This window comes from Haematobia irritans, chromosome 2, assembly GCF_050003625.1.
Source record: "Haematobia irritans isolate KBUSLIRL chromosome 2, ASM5000362v1, whole genome shotgun sequence".
NCBI lineage: Eukaryota > Metazoa > Arthropoda > Insecta > Diptera > Muscidae > Haematobia > Haematobia irritans.
The window spans coordinates 23,842,565-23,869,521 of NC_134398.1; the positions used below are offsets into that span (position 1 = coordinate 23,842,565).

Here is a 26,957-nt window from a genome sequence, read left to right on the forward strand (position 1 = left end):
GTTAATTGGCAAAAATAATGGCGATCTGGCTATACCGAAATGAAAGAGTAATGAGAAATATCTTTGAGGTTTTTTAGGAAATAGTTCACAAAAAAAAAAAAAAAACATTCATAGCATAAATGGTACCAATATTTCCTAAGTATTTGCAATTTTTAAAGAAATAATAACATTGGGCTTCTCCTTTGAATAATATGTCTTGTAATAGTGAGACAAATAGTTAGACCCAAGAATAATGTTCGTTATAAGGTAAGTCAATACGGCATCAACACAGCCCTAGTTCACAAAAAAACCATTCATAGCATAAATGGTACAAATATTTCCTAAATATTTGCAATATTTAAAGAAATAATAACATTGGGTTTCTCCTTTGAAAAATATGTCTTGTAATAGTAAGACAAAGTTACAGATATTCCCCTTGGACCCAAGAATAATGTTCGTTATAAGGTAAGTCAATACGGCATCAACACAGCCATCTCTTGATTTGAATACTTTAAGGTATTTTTCATTACATTCATCTACAGCCATTAAAGAAAATAATAATAAACATATAAAATTAATACAAAAAAAAACTACAATATTTTAAATCACAATTTAATTGCTATATAAGATTTTTGCAGCTTTCGAAGCACTGTGCGGTGGTTCGTTTCTACTTGTAATCATCGTTGTAGGGCTCTAAATAAATATCGAGTATTATCACCAAAATGTAAGGATTAACACCCTGGCCAGACACATATTTCGGCCGCAGACCAGGGTCGTTCCATTGGAACTTAGAAGAAACGCACTCAGCACACGTCACCAAGAATGCCTTAAAAATGCGATTTCTCACTTCATTTCTAATGCACGATGGCTACCAAAATGTAGGGATCTGTAGCACGGTAGCCTCAATTGGTAGAATTCTACCAAAAATGGAGGTACTTTACAAATTTTCTACAGAAATAAAATTTTGAAACAATTTTCTATAGAACTGAAATTTTGACAAAATTTACTATAGCAATGAAATTTTGAAATAAAGAAATAAAATATTGACAACATTTTCTATAGAAAAAATATTTTGCCTAAATTTTCTATAGAAATGAAATTTTGACAAAATTTACTATAGAAATGAAATTTTGAAATATAGAAATAACATTTTGACAACATTTTGACAAAAAGAAATCACAATAGAAATAAAACCTTGAAAAAATTTTCTTTAAAAACAAAATTTGACAAAATTTTCTTTAAAAAATAAAATTTTTACAAAATTTTTTATAGAATAAAATTTAGACAAAATTTTGATAAAATTTTCTATAGAAATAAAATTTTGACAAAATTTTCTATAGAAATATAATTTTAAAAAAATGTTATATAGAACTAAAATTTTGAAAAAAAAATTATATAGAAATAAAATTTTAATAAATATTCAATAAAAAAAATTGAAAAATTTCTATAGAAATGGGGGCCACCGTGGTGCAATGGTTAGCATGTCCGCCTTGCACGCTTACCATGCAAGGGTTCGATTCCTGCTTCGACCGAACACCAAAAAGTTTGTCAGCGGTGGATTATTTCCCCTCAGTAATGCTGGTGACATTTCCGAGGGTTTCAAAACTTCTCTAAGTGATTTCACTGCAATGTGGAACGCCGTTCGCACTCGGCTATAAAAAGGAGGTCCCTTGTCATTGAGATTAACATGGAATCGGGCAGCCCTTAGTGATAAGAGAGAAGTTCACCAATGTGGTTCACAATGGACTGAATAGTCTAAGTGAAACTGATACATCGGGCTGCCACCTAACCTAACCTAATCTTCCATAGAAATAAAATTTTGACAAAATTTTCTATAGAAATAAAATCTTTAAGAAATATTCTATAGAAATACAATTTTGACAAAATTTTCTATAGAAATGAAATTTTGACAAAATTTTCTATAGAAATGAAATTTTGACAAAATTTTCTATAGAAATAAAATTTTGTCCAAATTTTCTATAGAACTAAAATTTTGATTAAATTTTCTATAGAAATAAAGTTTTGCAAAAGAATTTTATATAGAAATAAAATTTTAATAAATATTCTATAAAAATAAAATTTTGAAAAAAATTTCTATAGAATAAAACTTGGACAAAATTTTCTATAGAAATGGTGGCCACCGTTGTGTAATGGTTAGCATGCCCGCCTTGCATACAAAAGGTCGTGGGTTCGATTCCTGCTTCGACCGAACACCAAAAAGTTTTTCAGCGGTGGATTATCCCACCTCAGTAATGCTGGTGACATTTCTGAGGGTTTCAAAGTTTCTTTAAGTGGTTTCACTGCAACGTGGAACGCCGTTCGGACTCGGCTATAAAAAGAAGGTCCCTTGTCATTGAGATTAACATGGAATCGGGCAGCCCTCAGTGATAAGAGAGAAGATCACCAATGTGGTATCACAATGGACTGAATAGTCTAAGTAAGCCTGATACATCGAGCTGCCACCAAACCTAATCTAATCTTCCATAAATTTGAAAAAAAAAATTCTATAGAAATAAAATTTTGACAACATTTTGGAAAAACTTTCTATATAAATAAAATTTTATAGAACTAAAATTTTGATTAAATGTTCTATAGAAATAAAATTTTGACAAATTTTTGTATAGAAATAAAATTTTGACAAAATTTTCTATAGATATAAAATTTTGACAACATTTTCTATAGAAATAAAATTTTGACAAATTTTTGTATAGAAATAAAATTTTGAAAAAATTTTCTATAGAAATAAAATGTTGATAACATTTTCTAAAGGAATAGAATTTTGTCCATTCCATTTTTCTATAGAAATTTGACAAAATTTTCTATAGAAATAAAATTTCGTCCAAATTTTCTATAGAAATAAATTTTGAACAAATTTTTTTATAGAAATAAAATTTTGAAAAAATTTTCTATAGAAATAAAATTTTACATTTTCTATAGAAATAAAATTTTGACAAAATTTTTCTATAGAAATAATATTTTGACAAAATTTTCTATAGAAATAAAATTTTGACAATATTTTTCTTTAGAAATAAAATTTTGACAAAATTTTTCTTTAGAAATAAAATTTTGACAAAATTTTTCTTTAGAAATAAAATTTTGAAAACATTTTCTATAGAAATAAAATTTTCACAAAATTTTTCTATGGAAATAAAATTTTGAAAAAATTTTCTATAGAAATAAAATTTTGAAATTTTCTATAGAAATAAAATTTTGACAAAATTTTCTATAGAAATAAAATTTTGACAAAATTTTCTATAGTAATAAAATTTTGACAAAATTTTCTAAAGAAATAAAATTTTGACAAAATTTTTCTTTAGAAATAAAGTTTTGACAAAATTTTCTATAGAAATAAAATTTTAACAAAATTTTCTATAGATATAAAATTTTGACAAAATTTTCTATAGAAATAAATTTTTTAAAAAAAAATTGCAATAAAAATAAAATTTTGACAAAATTTTCTTTAGAAATAAAATTTTGACAAAATTTACTATAGAAATAAAATTTTGACAAAATTTACTATAGAAATAAAATTTTGACAAAATTTTTCTTTAGAAATAAAATTTTATATTTTCTATAGAAATAAAATTTTGAAAAAAAATTCTATAGAAATAAAATTTTCACAAAATTTTTCTATGGAAATAAAATTTTGAAAAAATTTTTTATAGAAATAAAATTTTGACAAAATTTTCTATAGATATAAAATTTTGACAACATTTTCTATAGAAATAAAATTTTAACAAATTTTGCTATAGAAGTAAAATTTTGACAAAATTTCCCATAGAAATAAAATTTAGAGAAAATTTTCTATAGAAATAAAATGTTGAAAAAAATTTCTATAGAAATAAAATTTTAACAACATTTTCTATAGAAATAAAATTTTGACAAGATTTTTCTTTAGAAATAAAATTTTGACAAAATTTTATATAGAAATAAAGTTTTGGCAAAGTTCTTCTATGGAAATAAAATTTCGAAAAAAATTTTTATAGAAATAAAATTTTTACAAAATTTTCTATAAAAATTAATTTTTGAAAAAATTTTCTATAAAAATAAAATTGTGAAAAAATTTTCTATAGAAATAAAATTTTGACAAAATTTTCGATAGAAATAAAATTTTGACAAAATTTTCTATAGAAATAAAATTTTGATTAAATTTTCTATAGAAATAAAATGTTGACAAAATTTCCTATAAAAATAAAATTTGGACAAAATTTTCTATAGAAATAAAATGTTGACAAAATTTCCTATAGAAATAAAATTTTGACAAAATTTTCTATAGAAATAAAATTTTGTTTTGTTTTGTTATTGTTGGTTTTGTTCTTTAAGCATTGTTGTTGTTTTTTATTTCAGCTTAAAACCATACATTGACTAAACTACAATTGTAGCTTAACCAACAGAGGAAAAGAATGTTTGTCAAATTTATTTGGGCAAAGCCCTATAGACTGCAAGATGGTTGGATGGACGCACGTTTCGGAATTACCACATTCCTCATCAGCATCCTCTACTTGTAGCAAAACTATCAACCAATTATCAGAATAAATTCAGGCAGTTTATTAAACCCAACAAAAACCACACTTGAACCCTCCGAAAAAAGGTTTTACATTGATAGCCGGCTTATGCCGAAATAAATTCGAAACAAACATATCTCTTTTCCATGCCACCGTCAAATCATCGATTTGAATTCACATGGCTGGGTTTATTTTGAGCGTGCCTCCTCTTCTTTTTCCATTTGTTTTGTTTTGTTATTGTTGGTTTTGTTCTTTAAGCATTGTTGTTGTTTTTTATTTCAGCTTAAAACCATACATTGACTAAACTACAATTGTAGCTTAACCAACAGAGGAAAAGAATGTTTGTCAAATTTATTTGGGCAAAGCCCTATAGACTGCAAGATGGTTGGATGGACGCACGTTTCGGAATTACCACATTCCTCATCAGCATCCTCTACTTGCAGCAAAACTATCAACCAATTATCAGAATAAATTCAGGCAGTTTATTAAACCCAACAAAAACCACACTTGAACCCTCCGAAAAAAGGTTTTACATTGATAGCCGGCTTATGCCGAAATAAATTCGAAACAAACATATCTCTTTTCCATGCCACCGTCAAATCATCGATTTGAATTCACATGGCTGGGTTTATTTTGAGCGTGCCTCCTCTTCTTTTTCCATTTGTTTTGTTTTGTTATTGTTGGTTTTGTTCTTTAAGCATTGTTGTTGTTTTTTATTTCAGCTTAAAACCATACATTGACTAAACTACAATTGTAGCTTAACCAACAGAGGAAAAGAATGTTTGTCAAATTTATTTGGGCAAAGCCCTATAGACTGCAAGATGGTTGGATGGACGCACGTTTCGGAATTACCACATTCCTCATCAGCATCCTCTACTTGCAGCAAAACTATCAACCAATTATCAGAATAAATTCAGGCAGTTTATTAAACCCAACAAAAACCACACTTGAACCCTCCGAAAAAAGGTTTTACATTGATAGCCGGCTTATGCCGAAATAAATTCGAAACAAACATATCTCTTTTCCATGCCACCGTCAAATCATCGATTTGAATTCACATGGCTGGGTTTATTTTGAGCGTGCCTCCTCTTCTTTTTCCATTTGTTTTGTTTTGTTATTGTTGGTTTTGTTCTTTAAGCATTGTTGATGTTTTTTATTTCAGCTTAAAACCATACATTGACTAAACTACAATTGTAGCTTAACCAACAGAGGAAAAGAATGTTTGTCAAATTTATTTGGGCAAAGCCCTATAGACTGCAAGATGGTTGGATGGACGCACGTTTCGGAATTACCACATTCCTCATCAGCATCCTCTACTTGCAGCAAAACTATCAACCAATTATCAGAATAAATTCAGGCAGTTTATTAAACCCAACAAAAACCACACTTGAACCCTCCGAAAAAAGGTTTTACATTGATAGCCGGCTTATGCCGAAATAAATTCGAAACAAACATATCTCTTTTCCATGCCACCGTCAAATCATCGATTTGAATTCACATGGCTGGGTTTATTTTGAGCGTGCCTCCTCTTCTTTTTCCATTTGTTTTGTTTTGTTATTGTTGGTTTTGTTCTTTAAGCATTGTTGTTGTTTTTTATTTCAGCTTAAAACCATACATTGACTAAACTACAATTGTAGCTTAACCAACAGAGGAAAAGAATGTTTGTCAAATTTATTTGGGCAAAGCCCTATAGACTGCAAGATGGGAGGGTTCAAGTGTGGTTTTTGTTGGGTTTAATAAACTGCCTGAATTTATTCTGATAATTGGTTGATAGTTTTGCTGCAAGTAGAGGATGCTGATGAGGAATGTGGTAATTCCGAAACGTGCGTCCATCCAACCATCTTGCAGTCTATAGGGCTTTGCCCAAATAAATTTGACAAACATTCTTTTCCTCTGTTGGTTAAGCTACAATTGTAGTTTAGTCAATGTATGGTTTTAAGCTGAAATAAAAAACAACAACAATGCTTAAAGAACAAAACCAACAATAACAAAACAAAACAAATGGAAAAAGAAGAGGAGGCACGCTCAAAATAAACCCAGCCATGTGAATTCAAATCGATGATTTGACGGTGGCATGGAAAAGAGATATGTTTGTTTCGAATTTATTTCGGCATAAGCCGGCTATCAATGTAAAACCTTTTTTCGGAGGGTTCAAGTGTGGTTTTTGTTGGGTTTAATAAACTGCCTGAATTTATTCTGATAATTGGTTGATAGTTTTGCTGCAAGTAGAGGATGCTGATGAGGAATGTGGTAATTCCGAAACGTGCGTCCATCCAACCATCTTGCAGTCTATAGGGCTTTGCCCAAATAAATTTGACAAACATTCTTTTCCTCTGTTGGTTAAGCTACAATTGTAGTTTAGTCAATGTATGGTTTTAAGCTGAAATAAAAAACAACAACAATGCAGAAATAAAATTTTGATAAAATTTCCTATAGAAATAAAACGTTGACAAAATTTTCTATAGAAATAAAATTTTGATACAATTTCTTATAGAAATAAAATTTTTACAAAATTTTTCTATAGAAATAAAATTTTTACAAAATTTTTCTATAGAAATAAAATTTTTGACATTTTCTATTGAAATAAAATGTTGACAAAATTTCCTATAGAAATAAAATTTTGACAATATTTTCTATAGAAATAATATTTTGCACAATAAATTATTTTTGTTTTGTAGTTTTTTGGTTGTTTTTGGGCCAAAGTACTGCAGAGCTATTTTCATGCAGCGTGAAATGACATTGTCTACCGTTTGAATACCATAATGCATGCCAAGGGTAGCAAATTCGAGTAAATCTAAAGTGACTCTAAAATTTTATGTTATTTCTGAGAATTTTTAAAAACAAATACTAGAAATTTTAATTTCTAAACAAATAAAAAAGCAAAAGTACTCCTTCATGTCGTCATTAATATTTCAAAACAATTTCCCGACAATCAAATATTGCTAAAAAATTTCAATTTTTACTACGAATTTAAAATATTTTTGATCTAATCGAAATGTTTAACAACAAAACCACTTTGATATACAAATGAACTTGCATTGCAGTTTCATTTCGGTAAACCTTTTGGAGAGTCATTGATTTTTGTTGTTAATTTTTTTTTTTTTTTTACTTAAATCGCACTATAGGTTGATTAGGCTTTTGGGGTCAAAACTTTGTCGTTTGCTTGCTTACATACACAGTGGTGCTCTTAATCAAAATGTCAATGAATGGATGGGTTAGAATGAGAGAAAAATAGGAGAAAAAAACTAACGTTGTGAAAGTTTATGGCTTTGTGTAGAGTTTCGGTTCTACTATGTAAAATCAGATGTATGTATGTTTGGGTGTTAGTTTTGGTATATGGATGAGTGCTTTTAATTCAATAGCTGGAGAGAGTACGTGTGGGTGTGTGAAGTTTTTAGTTTACAAATTCAAGAGTTAAAGAGATCAATAAAGCAAAATCAAGTGTTGCCACAACACAGTTTTTACTTACTCGCCGACCTATACACGGTACTATCACTCATGTGTGTGTGTGTGTGTGTTTTTTTGGGGAAAGTCAAAACAAAAAACAACAACAAAAAATTAATACACACTCGCACACACATTCTGAAACTCAATACCACTTGGGGAACATTTTTGCTTTTTTTTGTTTGTGGTATATGTAGGTGCATGCGTGTGTGCATGAATCGACTTTCTACCATAGAATAAATGTTTATTTAAAAAGTTAAGAGCTGAAAACTTTGTTGTTGCCGCAGCTACTTAACAAAAAAAAACACACACACACACACAGAAGAACATTTTCCTCAAAAACGAAGCTGTTCGTTTTCATAAAAAAGTTCAAAATATAGTATTTTCACTGGCATGGGATTTTTTTCCAGTAGTTTATCAAGGATTTATTCTACTGAAGGATGCTGCGTCGGCAGAGTTTACTAAATATTTTGATAAAATTTAATTAAATAAAAACTTTATCCTGTTTTCGAGTACCAAGGATGGTTAAGGTTAAGATTGATGTTGGTTAAACAAAAATAAATGCTAAATGCATTTGGCCATACCACAAATGCAGAGGTAAAAGGGGTCCTTGAAACCCCTAGATTCAAAGCTGGGTTGTTTTTTTCGCCTCAACTTTTTTGTTTTGTGTTGTTTGTTTAGTAAAACTAAAACACTTACCTTCATATACTGTTAATGTAGCATCTGCTGATACAGCATCACCAACACCATTCTCGGCTACGCACTCGTAGGGGGCATCATCACGTCCAGAACGTACAGGCTCAATGCGTAATATTGAAACACCGCCCGGTTGTTCCAGCACCGTGTAACGTGATTGGGTTCCTGGGAATAAAAACATGAGACAAGGGAGAAAATACAAGTTAGTTTACTATATGGGACAAAACAATATGTCCATGACATCTATAAACATATATGGTGGCTATAAGGGCCATGGGTCACGTGTGTGTGTCCAATCGTCCATGGAGGGCTACAAATCATTTTTATTATTTGAATTCACACACAACAATTTATTGGATTATTAAATATTAACATCGGATGGGACAAAACCAATATTGGTTTTAGTTTCACAACTAAAGGAATTAAAGACATGGAATTTTGGACACAAAAGCTCGTGGGTATTTTAAAGGCCAAAAAAATTTTTTTTTAAAGGATAAAAGAAAAAAAATACACCCACAAAATGAGAACATGCACAAAATTTGCTGTTTAAATGCCATAATTTGTTTTTTCTTTTTTTAAGAATAAAAGAAAAATAGTACACCCAAAAAATGAGAAAATGCCCAAAATTTACATTTTTCCTATACTATTGTACAAGATTCTTTAAGCTTCAACAGACTAATGAATTATATAAAGTATATATAAAAAAAAACTTTAAATTTTTTCCTAACATTTATATTTAAAATTTTTGTTATTAAGACAATACATTTTCTGTGTACATTTTTCCCATTGAAATTTCTGCTGTTAAGCTTTTACATTACAAATTAATTAATTTTATTATACTCATATGAGAGATTGTATAAGCAGTGCTTTTGGTTGGTTGCTTTATTTAAACTCACCTGAGACTTTCTTGCCATTTTTTCTCCACACTATAGAGGGTGGTGGATCACCTCTGGCCGCACAATAAAATGTTGCTACTCCTCCCACTCTAACGCCCTGGTTTTGAGGTTTCTTGATGATTTCCGGTGGATCTGTAAAATACACGCAGATGCGCAAAAAAAAGAAACAAAAGCAATTCAATTAATATGATGCATTTCTCACAAAGACGATCGACAATTGAAAAGAAATCTTAAAAAAAAAAACGAAAAAAAAAATATTAAAAACAAGCAGAAACCTTTTGTATATCAGAACACAGGTAACGTAAAGGGATTGTGAAAAGAAAACCAAAGAGAAAATTAAATAAGAACAAAAAATGTATACACATCAAACAAGAACGATGTGAACATTGTTTGTTTTTAATCCTTTTGCGTTCGATGGCACGTGGTGGATGCATGCGAACTGTTGTAAAAACAGAAACCATATTTTTTAGTTGGCAGTTAAGAATTTGGTCCTTGTTGGTCGTAGAGTTGGTTACATTCTCACAATAATTGTAGAAAAGGTCAACCGATTAGTAAGGTTCGGTTTTCTGTATGGGAGGGAAATTGTAAATTGGTACGAACAAAAATTTATATAATACACAAAATTATAATTAAAAACGAGATATTTTTTGGTATTTATCCAATATCTACTACCAAACCAAAAATTTTATTTCTATAGAAAATTTTGTCAAAAGTTTATTTCTATAGAAAATTTTGTCAAAAGTTTATTTCTATAGAAAATTTTGTCAAAAGTTTATTTCTATAGAAAATTTTGTCAAAAGTTTATTTCTATAGAAAATTTTGTCAAAATTTTATTTCTATAGAAAACGTTGTCAAAATTATATTTCTACAGAAAATTTTGTCAAAATTTTATTTCTATAGACAATTTTGTCAAAATTTTATTTCTATAGAAAATTTTTTCCAAATTTTATTTCTATAGAAAATTTTGTCAAAATTTGATTTCTATAGAAAACTTTGTCAAAATTTTATTTTTATAGAAAATTTTGTCAAAATTTTATTTCTATAGAAAAAATTGCAGTTGTCACTCGTTGTTACCAAAAAAAAACTACCAAACCAAAAATTTTATTTCTATAGAAAATTTTGTCAAATTTTATTTCTATAGAAATTATTTTCAAATTTTTTTTTTCAAAAATTGATTTTTTAAAAATTTTACTTCTATAGAAAAAATTTAACAAAAATTATTTCTATAAAACTAAAATTTAAAATTTTATTTCTATAGAACGTTTTTTTTTTAATTTTATTTCCATAGAAAATTTTGTCAAAATTTTATTTCTATAGAAAATTTTGCCACAATTTTATTTCTATAGAAAGTTTTTTTTTTTAATTTTATTTCGATAGAAAATTTTGTCAAAATTTTATTTCTTTAGAAAATTTTCCCAAAATTTTATTTCTATAGATTTTTTTATAGAAAATTTTTATTTTTATAGAAAATTTTGTCAAAATTTTATTTCTATAGAAAAGTTTGCCAAAATATTATTTCTATAGAAAATTTTGTCAAAATTTTATTTTTATAGAAAATGTTGTCAAAATTTTAGTTCTACAAAAAAATTTTGTCCAAATTTTATTTCTTAGAAAGTTTTGTTTTAATTTTATTTCTATATACAATTTTTACAAAATTTTAGATCTATAGAAAATGTTGCCCAAACTTTAATTCTATTTTGAATAGAAATAAAATTTTATTTCTATATAAAATTTTTGCAAAATTTTATTTCTATTGAAAACTTTGTCAAAATTTTATTCATATAGAAAATTGTGTCAAAATGTTAGTTCTATAGAAAATTTTGTCAAAATTTAATTTTTTAATTTTAGTTCTATTTTCCCAAAATTTTATTTCTATAGACAACTTTGTCAAATTTTTTTTTTTTCTATAGAAAATTTTGTCAAAATTTTATTTCTAAAGAAAATTTTTTCAAAATTTTATTTCTATAGAAAATTTTGTCAAAATTTTATTTCTATAGAAAATTTTGTCAAAATTTTATTTCTATAGAAAATTTTGTCAAAATTTTATTTCTATAGAAAATTTTGTCAACATTTTACTTTTAAAATTTTTTTCAAAATTTTATTTCTATAGAAAATTTTGTCAAAATTTTATTTCTATAGAAAATTTTGTCAACATTTTACTTTTAAAATTTTTTTCAAAATTTTCTTCTGTAAAAATTTTATTTCTATAGAAAATTTTGTCAAAATTTTATTTCTATAGAAAATTTTTGCAAAATTTTATTTCTTTAAAAAATTTTTTTTCGAAATTTTATTTCTATAGCAACTTTTTGTCAAAATTTTGTTTCTATAGAAAATATTATCGAAATTTAATTTCTATAGAAACTTTTTGCAAAATTTTATTTCTATAGAAAATTTTGTCAAAATTTTATTTTTATAGATAATGTTGTTAAAATTTTATTTCTATAGAAAGTTTTTTTTTTTAATTTTATTACTATATAAAATTTTTGCAAAATTTTATTTCTATAGAAAATTTTATCAAAATTTTATTTTGTAAAAATTTTATTTCTAGAAGAAATTTTTAAAAATTTTATTTCTGTAGAATTTAAAAAAATATATATATTTATAAACTTTTTTCTATAGAAAATTGTATTTCTAGAGACCATTGTGTCAAAATTTTATTTCTATAGAAAATTTTGTAAAAATTTTATTTCTATAGAAAATTTTGTCAAAATGCTATTTTATAGAAAATTTTGCCAAAATTTTATTTTTATAGAAATTTTTTAACAAATTTTATTTCTATAGAAAATTTTGTCCAAATTTTATTTCTATTTTGAATAGAAATAAAATTATATTTTTACAGAAAATTTTATTTCTATTGAAAATTTTTTCAAAATTTTATTCATATAGAAAATTGTGTCAAAACGTTACTTCTATAGAAAATTTTGTCAAAATTATATTTCTAAAATTGTTTTTTTTTTTAATTTTAATTCTATAGAAAATTTTGTCAAAAATGTATTTCTATATAAAAAATGTCTATAGAAAATTTTGTCAAAATTTTATTTCTATAGAAATTTTTTTCAAAATTTCATTTCTATAGAAAAGTTTGTCAAAATTTTATTTCTATAGAAAATTTTGTCAAAATTTTATTTCTATAGAAAATTTTGTAAAAATTTTATTTCTATAGAAAATTCTGTAAATGTTTTATTTCTATAGAATATTTTGTAAAAAATTTTTTTCTAAACAAAAAATTTTCAAAATTTTATTTCTATAGAAAATTTTGTCAAAATTTTATTTCTATAGAAAATTTTTGAATTTAAAAAAAAATATATTTATAAACTTTTTTCTATAAAAAATTTTATTTCTAGAGACCATTGTGTCAACATTTTATTTCTATAGAAAATTTTGTAAAAATTTTATTTCTATAGAAAATTTTGTCAAAATTCTATTTTATAGAAAATTTTGCCAAAATTTTATTTTTATAGATTTTTTTTTTAAATTTTATTTCTATAGACAATTTTTGCAAAATTTTAGTTCTACAGAAATTTTTTTCCAAATTTTATTTCTATTTTGAATAGAAATAAAATTTTATTTCTATAGAAAATTTTTGCAAAATTTTATTTCTATTGAAAATTTTTTCAAAATTTTATTCATATTCTATAGAAAATTTTGTCAAAATTATATTTCTAAATTTTTTTTATTTTATTTCTATAGAAAGTTTTGGCAAAATTTTATTTCTATATAAAAATTTGTCAAAATTTTCTTTCTAGAGAAAATTTTGTCAAAATTTCATTTCTAGAGAAAATTTTGTCAAATTTTGTCTATAGAAGATTTTCCCAAAATGTTATTTCTCAAAATTTTATTTCTATATAAAATTTTGTCAAAATTTTCTTTCTATAAAAATTTTTTTGCAAAATTTTATTTCTATAGAAAATTTGTCAAAATTTTTTTTTTCTATAGAAGATTTTCCCAAAATGTTATTTCTATAGAAAATTTTGTCAAAATTTTATTTCTATAGAAAATTTTGTCAAAATTTTATTTCTATAGAAGATTTTGTCAAAATTTTATTTCTATAGAAAATTTTGTCAAAATTTTATTTCTATATAAAATTTTGTCAAAATTTTATTTCTATAGAAAATGTATTCAAAATTTTATTTCTATAGAAAACTTTTTAAAAATTTTATTTCTATAGAAAAAATTGCAAAAATTTTATTTCTATAGAAAAGTTTGTCAAAATTTTATTTCTATAAAAAATTTTGTCAAAATTTTATTTCTATAGAAAACTTTTTAAAAATTTTATTTCTATAGAAATTTTTTTTAAAAATTTTATTTCTATAGACGATTTTGTCAAAATTATTTCCCCCAAAACATATTCGGCTGACCTCTTACTCATGGCCCGGATACAAGCTTTCCTTTTGTTTAAACTGCTATATATATATTGATTTTGTAAATATTTTCTCTATTCGATACGATGATTATTTCTTAAGTCCATTGGTGAAGTGGCTATTGTTATTGGTAAGTCGTTGCGATGTTCGTTTCATGGTTGATTGGATGCATGTATTCCCATAGTATGAATATAAGTAAGATTACTTGAAAGGACTTAACACCGTTACTTGGGATCAAACTGTTTTTGTTTCGTTTTTTTCCTGAAGTTTTTCACTTCCCTGCGTTGTTTTGTTTTCCTATCGAGGACAAAGATAACCCCTCAATACTGCAATAGCCTGAGAATAAATTGTTGATTCGTGACAAATTCTGAAAATTACAATTTCGTATTGGCTTCATTTTCTTGGTCATTCGTTTCAAGGGTCTCTGACTTGGTTTTTTTTGTATCGTTGCGTATGGGTATGCGATATATACATAAGTGATTCCTTTGTATTTCTTTGGTTTCATTCCTTCGATTGCAATCATATTTCGTGTATATTGATTTCATTTTTGTTGATTTTCTTGTGGAATTTATTGTTATTTATTTGTATTCGCTATATAAATTTGTTTTTGGGTATTTTTTTCCTTTGCTTTGTGAGAATCTATATAGGGTATTCTTTAATTGAATGCAAAATATAAATTGAGGATTTTCATAAATGTATGTTAAGGTATATTCTCAAAGAAAGAGCACGTACCATATAGCATAAATTGGGGATACACTTAATAATTGGCATTTTTTGTAGCATATGTTAGGGGTGGTGGAGGGGGGTAGAAGATAAATAAATACTTCACATATGCACATTTAGCATATGAGTTATGTGAATGATCTCGAAGGAAATACAAGCTTTTGGAAAATTTATGTATAATAAAATTTTATTTAAGCTTCTGTGCTAAGGCTATTTTTTTTTTGTGAAACAAATTTGTGTAAAGTTTGCTTACAAAATGGCTGACAATTTTTTGTCGTGACTTTTTTTTTTCCATTAAGAAGATAGCAATTTATCGGAGAGGAGAATGTGACTTTTTTTGAAGTGACTTTCTTAAAAAACAGCTTCCACAGGTTGTATTACGAATGAGACCTTTTGTGCCACCTTTTTCGAATTTATCAGTGATATTGCGGAAGTGACTATGTATATCCTATCCAGTTGATACTAGCACCCATTAACAAAAGCATGACCAATAGCAGAGTTTTTCGCTACCAAGGCATTCAATATACTATGACCTATATATTGCACCATAAAACTATCAAAACGACCTATTTGCAAATGTCTTAAACATTATATATCTCAGTAAACTATATCCTCAAACGCCGAAAATTATCGCAAAAGTATTTCAATAGAAAATTTTATTCTCCCGTATAATATAAAATGTCTGTCGCAATTACAATGTTTCTATGAAATTTTACACTCTCATATTCGTTGATTTTTAGTTATTTTTTCATACAAACTTACGTGTCAAATACTGTATATACGGAAAATCCGAAAAATTTGCATCTGGAACAATGATGACAGGAACATAATTAATTGCGAATATTTTATTATTGGGTTATAAATTTTTTGTTACGCGTTTAATAAGAGTTCGACGCGGTATTGTAAGGTTATTTTTTTTAATTTTTTATTAGGTTTAAAATTAGAGTTTTTTAATGATTATTGTTTTTCTTCTTTTTGATTGTATAACGTTTTAAAAGCAGATTATTCTGCTTGGTTTTGGTTGTTGTTTTGTTTTACCAATTAGGGTCCCAAAGTATGTTTTATTTGATTTATTTATTAAGTTATTTTTTCTTATTTTTTTTTTTAGTAAAATATATAATACAATAATTTAATAAAATACATAATATAATAGTTTAAATATATAGAATACATAAATATGATCCATAGGAAAATATGCTTATTATAAATAGGTTTTTTTCTATATTATTTCAAAGCTCCCAAAAATATACTAGAGTTTTTCTAAATATCAATAAAGACTAAAATTAAGTAAATAATGCATGTATTATTTATGAGGTTCTATTAAGAACCAAAAAAAAAACACAAACCAAATGCTTTATTTTAATTATGAAAATTACCTTAAAATGTATATAAAATATAAAAATGTATTTAACATATATATTATGTTAAATTAATAATAAATTTTACTAACTCTTATTTCAATAATTACAAAAAAAAAAAATAACAAAAAAACACGTCGAGATAATTTCCACATTTTCAATCGATATTATGCGATATTAAAATCAACAAATTGTTCATCAATAGGATTTACTAAAACAAGTTATTTATTTTAAAAAAACTCCTGAAAATATGCAATAATTTCTAAAATCGTCAAACCGCCAAAAAAAACCTCATATTCATTTATTTATTTAAGTCTATGGATTACAATCCTTACAGACTAGCAATTTTAAAAATAAATTAAATCTAAAGTATTAGGAATTTTATATACAGCGTTGCCACAATGAATTTTAATTTTGGATCAACATTTTTCCCCAATTGGACTAAAATTCCTACCAGCGGACAATTTTTCTAAATTAAAACGACATAATTTAAAAAAAATGTTGTCAAATTTTTATTTCTATTTATTTCTTTAGGAATTTTTGTCTAAATTCCATTTCTATAGAAATTTTAGCCAAAATTTTAGTTCTATGGAAAAATTAGCCAAAATTTGATTTCTATACAAAATTTTGCTAAAATTTTATTTCTTTGACAAAATCTTATTTCTGTAGCAAATTTTGACAAAATTTTATTTCTATAGAAAATTTTTGCAAAATTTTGTCAAAATTTTATTTCTATAGAAAATTTTGTCAAAATTTTATTTTTATAGAAAATTTTGCCAAAATTTTATTTTTATAGAAAATTTTGTCAAAATTTTATTTTGATAGAAAATTTTGTCAAAATTTTATTTCTATAGAAGATTTTGTCAACATTTTATTTCTATAGAAAATTTTGTCAAAACTTCCATTTTTTTGCCAAAATTTTATTTTTATGGAAAATATTGTCCAAATTTTAATTCTATAGACTATTTAGTCAAAATTTTATTTCTATAGAAAATTTTGTCAAAACTTCAATTTTATAGAAAATTTTGTCAAAACTTCAATTCTATAAAAAATTTTTGTCAAAATTTTATTTCTATAGAAATTTTTGTCAAAACTTCAATTCTATAGAAAATTTTGTCAAAACTTCAATTCTATAAAAAAATTTGTCAAAATTTAATTTCTATAGGAAATATTGTCCAAATTTTAATTCTATAGACGATTTGGTCAAAATTTTATTCTATAGAAAATTTTGTCAAAATTTCATTTGTTTCGAAAATTTTGTCCAAATTTTATTTCTAAGAAAAATTTGTCCAAATTTTATTTCTAAGAAAAATTTGTCCAAATTTTATTTCTAAGAAAAATTTGTCCAAATTTTATTTTTATCGAAAATTTTGTCAATTTTTTTTTCTATAGAAAATATTGTCCAAACTTTATTTTTATAGACGATTTGGTCAAAATTTTATTTCTATAGAAAATTTTGTCAAAATTTCGTTTGTTTAAAAAATTTTGTCAAAATTCCATTTCTGTAAAAAATTTTGTCCAAATTTTATTTCTAAGAAAAATTTGTCCAAATTTTATTTTTATCGAAAATTTTGTCAATTTTTTTTCTATAGAAAATTTTGTCCAAATTTTATTTTTATAGACGATTTGGTCAACATTTTATTTCTATAAAAAATTTGTCCAAATTTTATTTCTATAGAAAATTTTGTCAAATTTTCATATCTATGGAAAATTTTGTCAAAATTTCATTTCTATAGAAATTTTGTCAAAATTTTATTTCTATAGAATTTTTTTTTAAATATTATTTTTACAGAAAATTTTGTCAAAATTTCATTTGTTTAGAAAATTTTGGCAAAATTCCATTTCTGTAAAAATTTTTGTCCAAATTTTATTTCTAAGAAAATTTTGTCCAAAATTTAATTTTTATCGAAGATTTTGTCAATTTTTTTCTATAGAAAATTTTGTCCAAATTTTATTTCTATGGACGATTTGGTCAAAATTTTATTTCTATAAAAAATTTGTCAAAATTTTATTTCTAAAGAAAATTTTGTCAAAATTTCGTTTGTTTGAAAAATTTTGTCAAAATTCCTTTTCTGTAGAAAATTTTGTCCAAATTTTATTTTTATCGAAAATTTTGTCAATTTTTTTTTATATAAAATTTTGTCCAAATTTTATTTCTATAAAAAATTTATCCAAATTTTATTTCTATAGAATATTTTATCAAAATTTCATATCTATAGAAAATTTTGTCAAAATTTCATTTCTATAGAAATTTTGTCAACATTTTATTTCTATAGAAATTTTGTCAAAGTTTCATTTCTATATTTTAAAAAAATTTTTTTTAAAAAATGTTGCACAATTTTGTATCTATACAATTTTTTTAAGGTTATTTCTGTACAAAATTTTAGCAAAATTTTATTTCTATTTAAAAATTTATTTCTAGTTAAAATTTAATTTCTATAGAAATATTTGTTTAAATTTTATTTCTACAGAAAATTTTTTCAAAATTTTAAAAAATGACCGATTTCACGAAAATGGACCAAAATCAACTAAATTCCATTTGGTACGACCATCGAACCAAAATTTGCAAAAATATTGAAAAATTACACTGAAAAAACAGTAAACCCAACAGGTAGAAAACTTTTGATTAAGTTTAGAAAATTTGAATATCTTTTTAAAAATTTTAACTAAACAGTATTACAAGCGCTTGCCTCACTCCGATATCACAAAAATAAGTAACTATTTTTCGACAAATTCAAGAAAATTTTTAGACATATATAATTTTTTTTTCACTTGTTAAAGAAAATTGTGTAGTTTGAAGGAAAAAATTGGTATGTATTTAGCGACATACAAAGTTCATGATGGACTAAAAAATTTACAAATTTAAAGAAATAATGAAGAAATATGAACTATCATTTAACTAACGTAAACAAAAAAATATTATAGTAAAGGAAAATTTCTCCAAACATAATAATTTCATGAACTAAAATATAATTAAATTGTCTTTAGTGAAATGGAGAGTTCGCTTTTTTTTGAATGTACCGATTTGACGATCCGACTATCGGACCAAATTTAAAATTTAATAATTTTTTGGACCAATTTTGGTCCGATCGGACCAAAATGGCAACCCTGCTCATATATATAAACACTCCCAACCTTAAAGATGAATTAAACTGAAATTGTAATAAAATCAGCCAATTGCATCATTATCATCTTTACCATCATCTTTAGTCTATAAATGCCATGCTCTATCTCGCAGTCATCTTTTAAGGCAAGCCCAAGACTAAAAACCCATCAATTTTCATATTTCACTTCAAATATGATTATGGCTTACCATCGAATAAAAGCGAAAAGTAAAATATACGGAGAGAGTGAGAGGACAAAGAAAAAAATATAAACACAAAACCTATGTATCTATAATTTCAATATTGTCTATAAAAAGAATAAAAAAAACCAACAACAACAACAAAAATAAAACAGTAATATTCTGATAAATATCTGCACGCGAAGCTTATAATATACGAGCTAACAAAACAAAAAAAATGGAAAAATCATGTTTCGCACAAAAAAACGAACAGAAAGCGATGATGATGATTTGATTTAAGCGAAAATATGGTACTTAAAATGATACTTGTCAGATAATTTTTTTTCTCATATAAATATCTGTGCATTGATACACTTGACTTGAAATCAACTCTTCGTAGACGTGATACAAAAAAAAAAAAAAAAAAAAAACAAGAAAAAACAGGCAGCCTCTTAGGGAAGCCATAAACGATATAACGACGACATCAGAAAAAAATCGACTTGGCAAAAGCGCCATGCTAAAGGGGAGGTGTTTCAATAAAAAATTTCCTACGACAGCTAGCTACCAAGGAATTTCAAAATTATGCAAATTTTATTATGTAAGGAAAATAAGGAATTTTGTTTTACTTCGCTTGCTATGTATAGGAAGCACCAAATCATTTCAAAGAATATATATATATATAAAAATATTTTTTTATGAACAATTTTCTGTTTATTGATTTTGCTTTATCCATGGTAAAAAACAAAAAAAATGCATAGAAAAACAGGTGGCTTAGAAAAAAAAAAGTAAACGCCGTTATGTATACTTTAAAATTATTTTAAATCATCCGGAAAATATGCTAAAATAATAACAAAAAATAAATCCGTCAATTCAATATTAAACCCCGAAAATATGTTACAGAAATATAAAAAGTTGTACACATTTTCTTGAGTTTATTTGCAAACTGAATTTAGGTGATTTTGAATTCTACAATAACCAAGATATTTGTGAACAGCATAAATTATTTAGTTGAAATCAATCGAAAGCAAATATTAAAATTTGTAAAGTATTTTAAAGAATTTAAAAACGTTGTGAACGTCTTTGTCTTATTTGCAAAAAAAAAAAAAATAATGAATTTTGATTTCAGCTTTGAATGAATTTTGATTATCAAATTTCATTTTAGCAATAGAAAAAATTAAATTTTTTAAATTTTTTTTAAAGAGAAAATGAAAATTCCCTAACCCTAAAAATATGTTGAAGAATTAAAAAAAAAATTTTTAAAGTGAAAATGAAAATTCCCTAACCCTAAAAATATACTATAGAATTTAAAAATATTGCCTAGTTTTTGGGCTTTAATTGAATTTATCAATTTAATGGAGTGGTACCTCCTCTATTTCGATTTTAACTATAACGAATACGATTTTTCGTTTTTAAAAAATAGGATATAAAATTATAAATTGTTGCACACTTTTTGGGGTTAATTTGAAAAATCAATTTAGATAAATTTGAATTCACTGATAACTAGATGACATTTTTGAACGGCAAGCAGTTTTTAGTTTAAATCTTTCTAAAGCAAATATTAAATATTTTTAACTCTACATCTATGTTGAAGAATATAAAAATGTTGCAAACATAAACTGAGTTTATTTAACCCTAGACAGCTTATCTACGTCTGAGAGACATATGGGTTTTTTAGTATTTCGCGTTCTCCTTCATGAAAATGAGTACCGAAAATGTGATATTTTTCTTACATAATAAATACAAGTATAGCAAAAAAAAGTGCTTAAATGATAGGGATTTGTATATAGAATAGTTATAACTACAAAAATTTAAAACAAAAATCGACAAATTTTGTCCACATGATAACAAACTATGATACGTCCATAGACGTATGTTTATCTTATTCGTGACTTTCAGTAAGGAAAATAGGATAAGTTTTCTAGGGTTAAAAAATCAATTTTCCTAATAAATAAAATTTTGACAAAATTTTCTATAAAAAAAAAATTTGACAAAATTGTCTATAGATATAGAATTTTCACAAAATTTTCTATAGAAATGAAATTTTGGCAAAATTTCTTATAGAAATGAAATTTTGACAAAATTTTTTATAGAAATAAAATTTTGACAAAATTTTCTATAGAAATAAAATTTTGACAAAATTTTCTACAGAAATAAAATATTGACAAAATTTTCTATAGAAATAGAATATTGCAAAAATTTTCTATAAAAGTAAAATTTTGACAAAATTTTCTACAAAAATTAAAGTTTGACAAAATTTTCTATAGAAATAAAATGTTGACAAAATTTTCAATAGATATAACAAAATTTTCTATGGAAATAAAATTTTGACAAAATTGTCTATAGAAATAACAAAATTTTCTAAAAAAATAAAATGTTGACAAAATTTTCTATAGAAATAAAATTTTGACAAAATTTTCTATAGAAATAAAATTTTGGCAAAGTTTTCTGTAGAAATAAATTTTGAGAAAATTTTCTATAGAAATAAAATCTTGACAAAATTTTCTATAGAAATAAAATTTTGACAAAATTTTCTATAGAAATAAAATTTTGACAAAATTTTCTATAGAAATAAAATTTTGACAAAATTTTCTATAGAAATAAAATTTTGACAAAATTTTCTATAGAAATAAAATTTTGACGAAATTTTCTATAGAAATAAAATTTTGACAAAATTTTCTATAGAAATAAAATTTTGAGAAAATTTTCTACAAAAATGATATTTTGACAAAATTTTCTATAGAAATAAAATGTTGACAAATTTTTCTATAGAAATAAAATTTTGACAAAATTTTTTATAGAAATAAAATTTTGACAAAATTTTTTATAGAAATAAAATTTTGACAAAATTTTCTATAGAAATAAAATTTTGAGAAAATTTTCTATAGAAATAAAATTTTGAGAAAATTTTCTATAGAAATAAAATTTTGAGAAAATTTTCTATAGAAATAAAATTTTGACAAAATTTTCTATAGAAATAAAATTTTGACAGAATTTTCTATAGAAATAAAATTTTGACAAAATTTTCTATAGAAATAAAATTTTGACAAAATTTGCTATAGAAATAAAATTTTGACAAAATCTTCTATAGAAATAAAATTTTGACAAAATTTTCTATAGAAATAAAATCTTAAAAAAATTTCTATAGAAATAAAATTTTGACAAAATTTTCTATAGAAATAAAATTTTGACAAAATTTGTTAATAAAAATAGAATTTTGACAAAATTTTTTAATAAAAATAAAATTTTGACAAAATTTTCTAGTGAAATAGAATTTTGACTAAATTTTCTATAGAAATACAATTTTGACAAAATTTTCTATAGAAATAAATTTTGAAAAAGTTTTCTATAGAAATAAAGTCTTGACCAAATTTTCTATAGAATAAAATGTACACAAAATTTTCAATAGATATAACAAACTTTTCTATGGAAATAAAGTTTTGACAAAATTGTCTATAGAAATAACAAAATTTTCTATAGAAATAACATTTTGATAAAATTTTCTATAGAAATAAAATGTTGACAAAATTTTCTATAGAAATACAAATTTGACAAAATTTCCTATAGAAATGAAATTTTGGCAAAATTTCCTATAGAAATGAAATTTTGACAAAATTTTCTATAGAAATAAAATTTTGACAAAATTTTCTATAGAAATAAAATTTTGACAAAATTTTCTATAGAAATAAAATCTTAAAAAAATTTCCTATAGAAATAAAATTTTGGTAAAATTTCCTATAGAAATAAAATTTTGGCAAAATTTCCTATAGAAATAAAATTTTGACAAAATTTCTTACAGAAATAAAATTTTGACAAAATTTTCTATAGAAATAAAATTTTGACAAAATTTTCTAGTGAAATAGAATTTTGACAAAAATTTCTATAGAAATAAAATTTTGACAAAATTTTCTATCGAAATAAAATTTTGACAAAATTTTCTATCGTGGCGATAAAATTGTATCGATTCTCTATTTTAGATCTTGATTTACATTTCCACATACTGACGTAAATATATGAAAATAAATTAAAAACATATCTATTGACCTATGCCTATATTACTGTGCCACTTCAATGTAATATTTATTATAATCTATGTTATGCCATAGATATATATAACAGATGAATTTAAAGCTAAAGTTATACACACTCTTAGCCCTTGAAAATATTTGTTACACCCAAAACACTTAAAATATTTGCAAACTAAAAAAAAAATCAAATTGAAAATTTGCATACTATCAGGACGATATTTTTGCCCTCCTTACGTTTCTCTATTTTATGTATTTTCTGTCATCCCATTTTCCTCCTACTAATGTAATGTTCCACACAGCTAAGGTAACGCCGCGAAGATATGCTATACATTTTTTTTTCGATATATATCTGAATGTAAATTTAGGTTTGTTTTTTTTCTCTTCAAATATTTTATAACGAAAGAAAAATGGAAATCATTACCAACTAACGTTGAAAAAAGAAGAAAAATGTGTTGGTATAAAAAGTTGGCAGTGTAAGTATTTTTGTCCTATTTTTGGTCTATTTGGCTTGCAAAAGAGTTTTGCCCATGATTTATATAGAAAAATGGGAGAAAACCAAATGAAAATAAAATGATTTAATTTTTGAATATTTTAAAGAGAAAAATTCTTCCCGTTGGTTATAATAAAATGTATGAGATATATTTTGTTGGACTTAAGCTAGAAAGGGAATGAATACTAACATATAATGGAAATAGATATAATTTAAGGATTATAGTAGATCTACAAAGAAACTAGAATATTCCAAAAAAAAAATCACCAAAATTGTTTTTGGTTCCTAAATTAGGAAGCGATAATGATCCATTCATTTAGAAAATCCTTATTTCCATAAAATTCTCCTTATAGCATACTTTTGGGCATTTATTCACACATTGACATATTATTTCAATGAAATAATATTGCATATAATAAGGAGCCAGATGTCTAACATCTTAAACTACTATTTTGGGGATTTGCAAAGAAAATCTAAACAGAAGACTAGAAAGGAAAATGTACGAAACACACAATTTGGCAAAAAGAAAGCATATTTTCATGTTTTATTTACGTGTTGTTGTCAAATATGATATCTTTCTTATTCGTGTAAGTCCATATGTGTGTGTGTGCGAGCAATCCATAGGCAATACTAGTAACAAGAAGACAAACATCACTTGCCTGTTATGGCAAGTGATAGGCCAACATCCTTCCTTCCATCTGCATAACATTTGTAGGTATTCTGACACAAATGTCTTCTAGTTCCAAACCACTCTGGTTGAGAACTCGTGTGAACTTTTCCAAAGTGAGGGTCACAAGGGAAAACGCAAATGTTATACTTTGCCAAAAGTTCTCAAGAAAAATGAAATGAAAATCAATGCCAGAGACAATGTTCTTTTTTGTTGGTCATTGCCGTTTTTTCTCATCATTGTTGTTTTTTTTGTCTTCTTTCAAGGATTTCTTTTTTATGATTATTGTCACATTATGCCTACAATTTCATGTTTGTCATTTGCACTTAACTCAAATGTGTGATATTAATATATGAGTGCGTGCCAATGTATGATAGAAAAAAATATATATATGTGCTGAAACCTGGCCTGCATATGTATTAGGTATTAGGAGAATACATATATGCATAATCGTATAAAGGTTATATACGTATTTTTTTATTGCAAAATAAATATAATTCATTGTGTTAGCAAAACTTTTTATTTCATCCATAGATCATTCTAATAGCTAAAGACAATTATTTTCTACCAAACTGTGGAAATTATAAATATTTGACACCGGAACAAAGGTGTCAAATATTTTCTTTGACAATACAAGTACTTTAGCTACTTAAAAACTTTAAAATTAATAACAAGCTCTTAAATGTATGCACTAGTTTCTTTTTTTATCAAAATAATAAATATTAAGGAATTGTATTAGTTGTTAGCTACTTAAACACTTTAAAGCTACAAGCGCCTCAAAGTATGCACACATTTTCAGACTAACCACAAACTCATAAATGTATTCACTTGTTTTTTTGTTTTCAGAATAATAAGTATTTAGGAATTTTATAATTTTTAAAAACTTAAAAACAGTTAAGTTACAAAAGCCTAAAAGTATGCCCATGTTTTCTGTTCAGGCTAATAAATATAAATGATTTGTATTAAATATTTTATTATTTAAAAGCCTAAAAGCATGCAATTAGATGAACCACCAAATTTAATTAAAATCCTTAAATAATCTTTATGATTTCTTCTTGTCTAAGAAAAGATAACAAGTGCATTTAATGGTCTAAATGTTTTTAATGGTGGTAAAGGGTGTAAAATATCTAATTAAAAAAAGGGCTAAGCCCTTCTGAAGTGTAATGTTATTACAAAAAAAATCTCATTTTAAGACAATAGTAAATTCAATTTAAAAGGTATCCCAAAATTTTCCAAAAATATATTATAAGCTACAAAAAATAATTTTTGTATACTAATAAACAAATTATTTACATTTTTCTTTTCAAGTTGAATTTAAATCAAAATTAAAACTAAAAATGCAATTAAAATTAGAATTATAATTAATGTTTCTTTAAGTTAAAATTAAATAAAAAAGCGAAAAGCTTAAAATTAAAATTTTAATTTAAATTTAAATTAATTAAATTTAAATTCAATAAATTAAATTAATTTTTTTTAAATTTACCTTAAAATTAAAAAATACAGTGAAAATTAAAATGTAAATTATAAGTTTTAATATAATTTAATTTTTACTTTTAATTTAGTTTATTTTAAAATTAAACTAAAATAAAAAGTAAAACTAATGTTAATATAAAAATTAATTAAATTAAATTTAAAATGTATCCTAATATTCCGAAAATACTTTATATATAAGCTGAATAAATTTTTTTGTAGCCCAATAAATAAAATTATTTACATTTTCTTTTCAAGTTAAATTAATTCAAAATTAAAACTAAAATTGCCATTATAATTTAAGTAATAATTAAAGCTTCTATTATTAAAGTGAAATTAAAATAAAATAAAAAAAACAACGAAAATTTTTATTTTAATTTAAACTAAATTTAATTTTTAATTTAAATTTTATTAAATGTTTAATTTAAATTAATTAAATTTAAATTCAATAAATTAAATTAATTTTTTTTTTAAATTAACCTTAAAATTAAAAAATACAGTGAAAATTAAAATGTGAATTATAAGTTTTAATATAACTTAATTTTTACTTTTAATTTAGTTTATTTTAAAATTAAAATAAAATAAAAAGTAAAACTAAAGTTAATATAAAAATTAATTAAATAAAATTTAAAATGTATCCTAATATTCCGAAAATACTTTATATATAAGCTGAATAAATTTTTTTGTAGCCCAATAAATAAATTTATTTACATTTTCTTTTCAAGTTAAATTAATTCAAAATTAAAACTAAAATTGCCATTATAATTTAAGTAATAATTAAAGCTTCTATTATTAAAGTGAAATTAAAATAAAATAAAAAAAAAAAACAACGAAAATTTTTATTTTAATTTAAACTAAATTTAATTTTTAATTTAAATTTTATTAAATTTTTAACTTAAATTACCTAAATTAGTTTAACTTAAAATTAAAAAATACAGTGAAAATTAAAATATAAATTGAAATAAAATAAAAACTTTTAATTTAAGTTTTAATATCATTTTATTTTCAATTTTAATTTAGTTTAATTTAATATTTAAGTTAAAATAAAAATTAAAACTAA

At 23.9% G+C, this 26,957-nt stretch overlaps 1 protein-coding gene across 1 annotated transcript in view; it reads right to left on the reverse strand.

Annotated features, from left to right (window-relative positions):
* Positions 1-26,957, reverse strand: part of Lar (tyrosine-protein phosphatase Lar) — a gene marked incomplete in the record, with an annotated part of 1,210,349 nt that overhangs the window by 456,667 nt on the left and 726,725 nt on the right. The window contains 3 exon segments of the mRNA XM_075293564.1: positions 8,628-8,789; positions 9,521-9,652; positions 15,367-15,408. Coding sequence (XP_075149679.1) covers positions 8,628-8,789; positions 9,521-9,652; positions 15,367-15,408 — 336 coding nt within the window.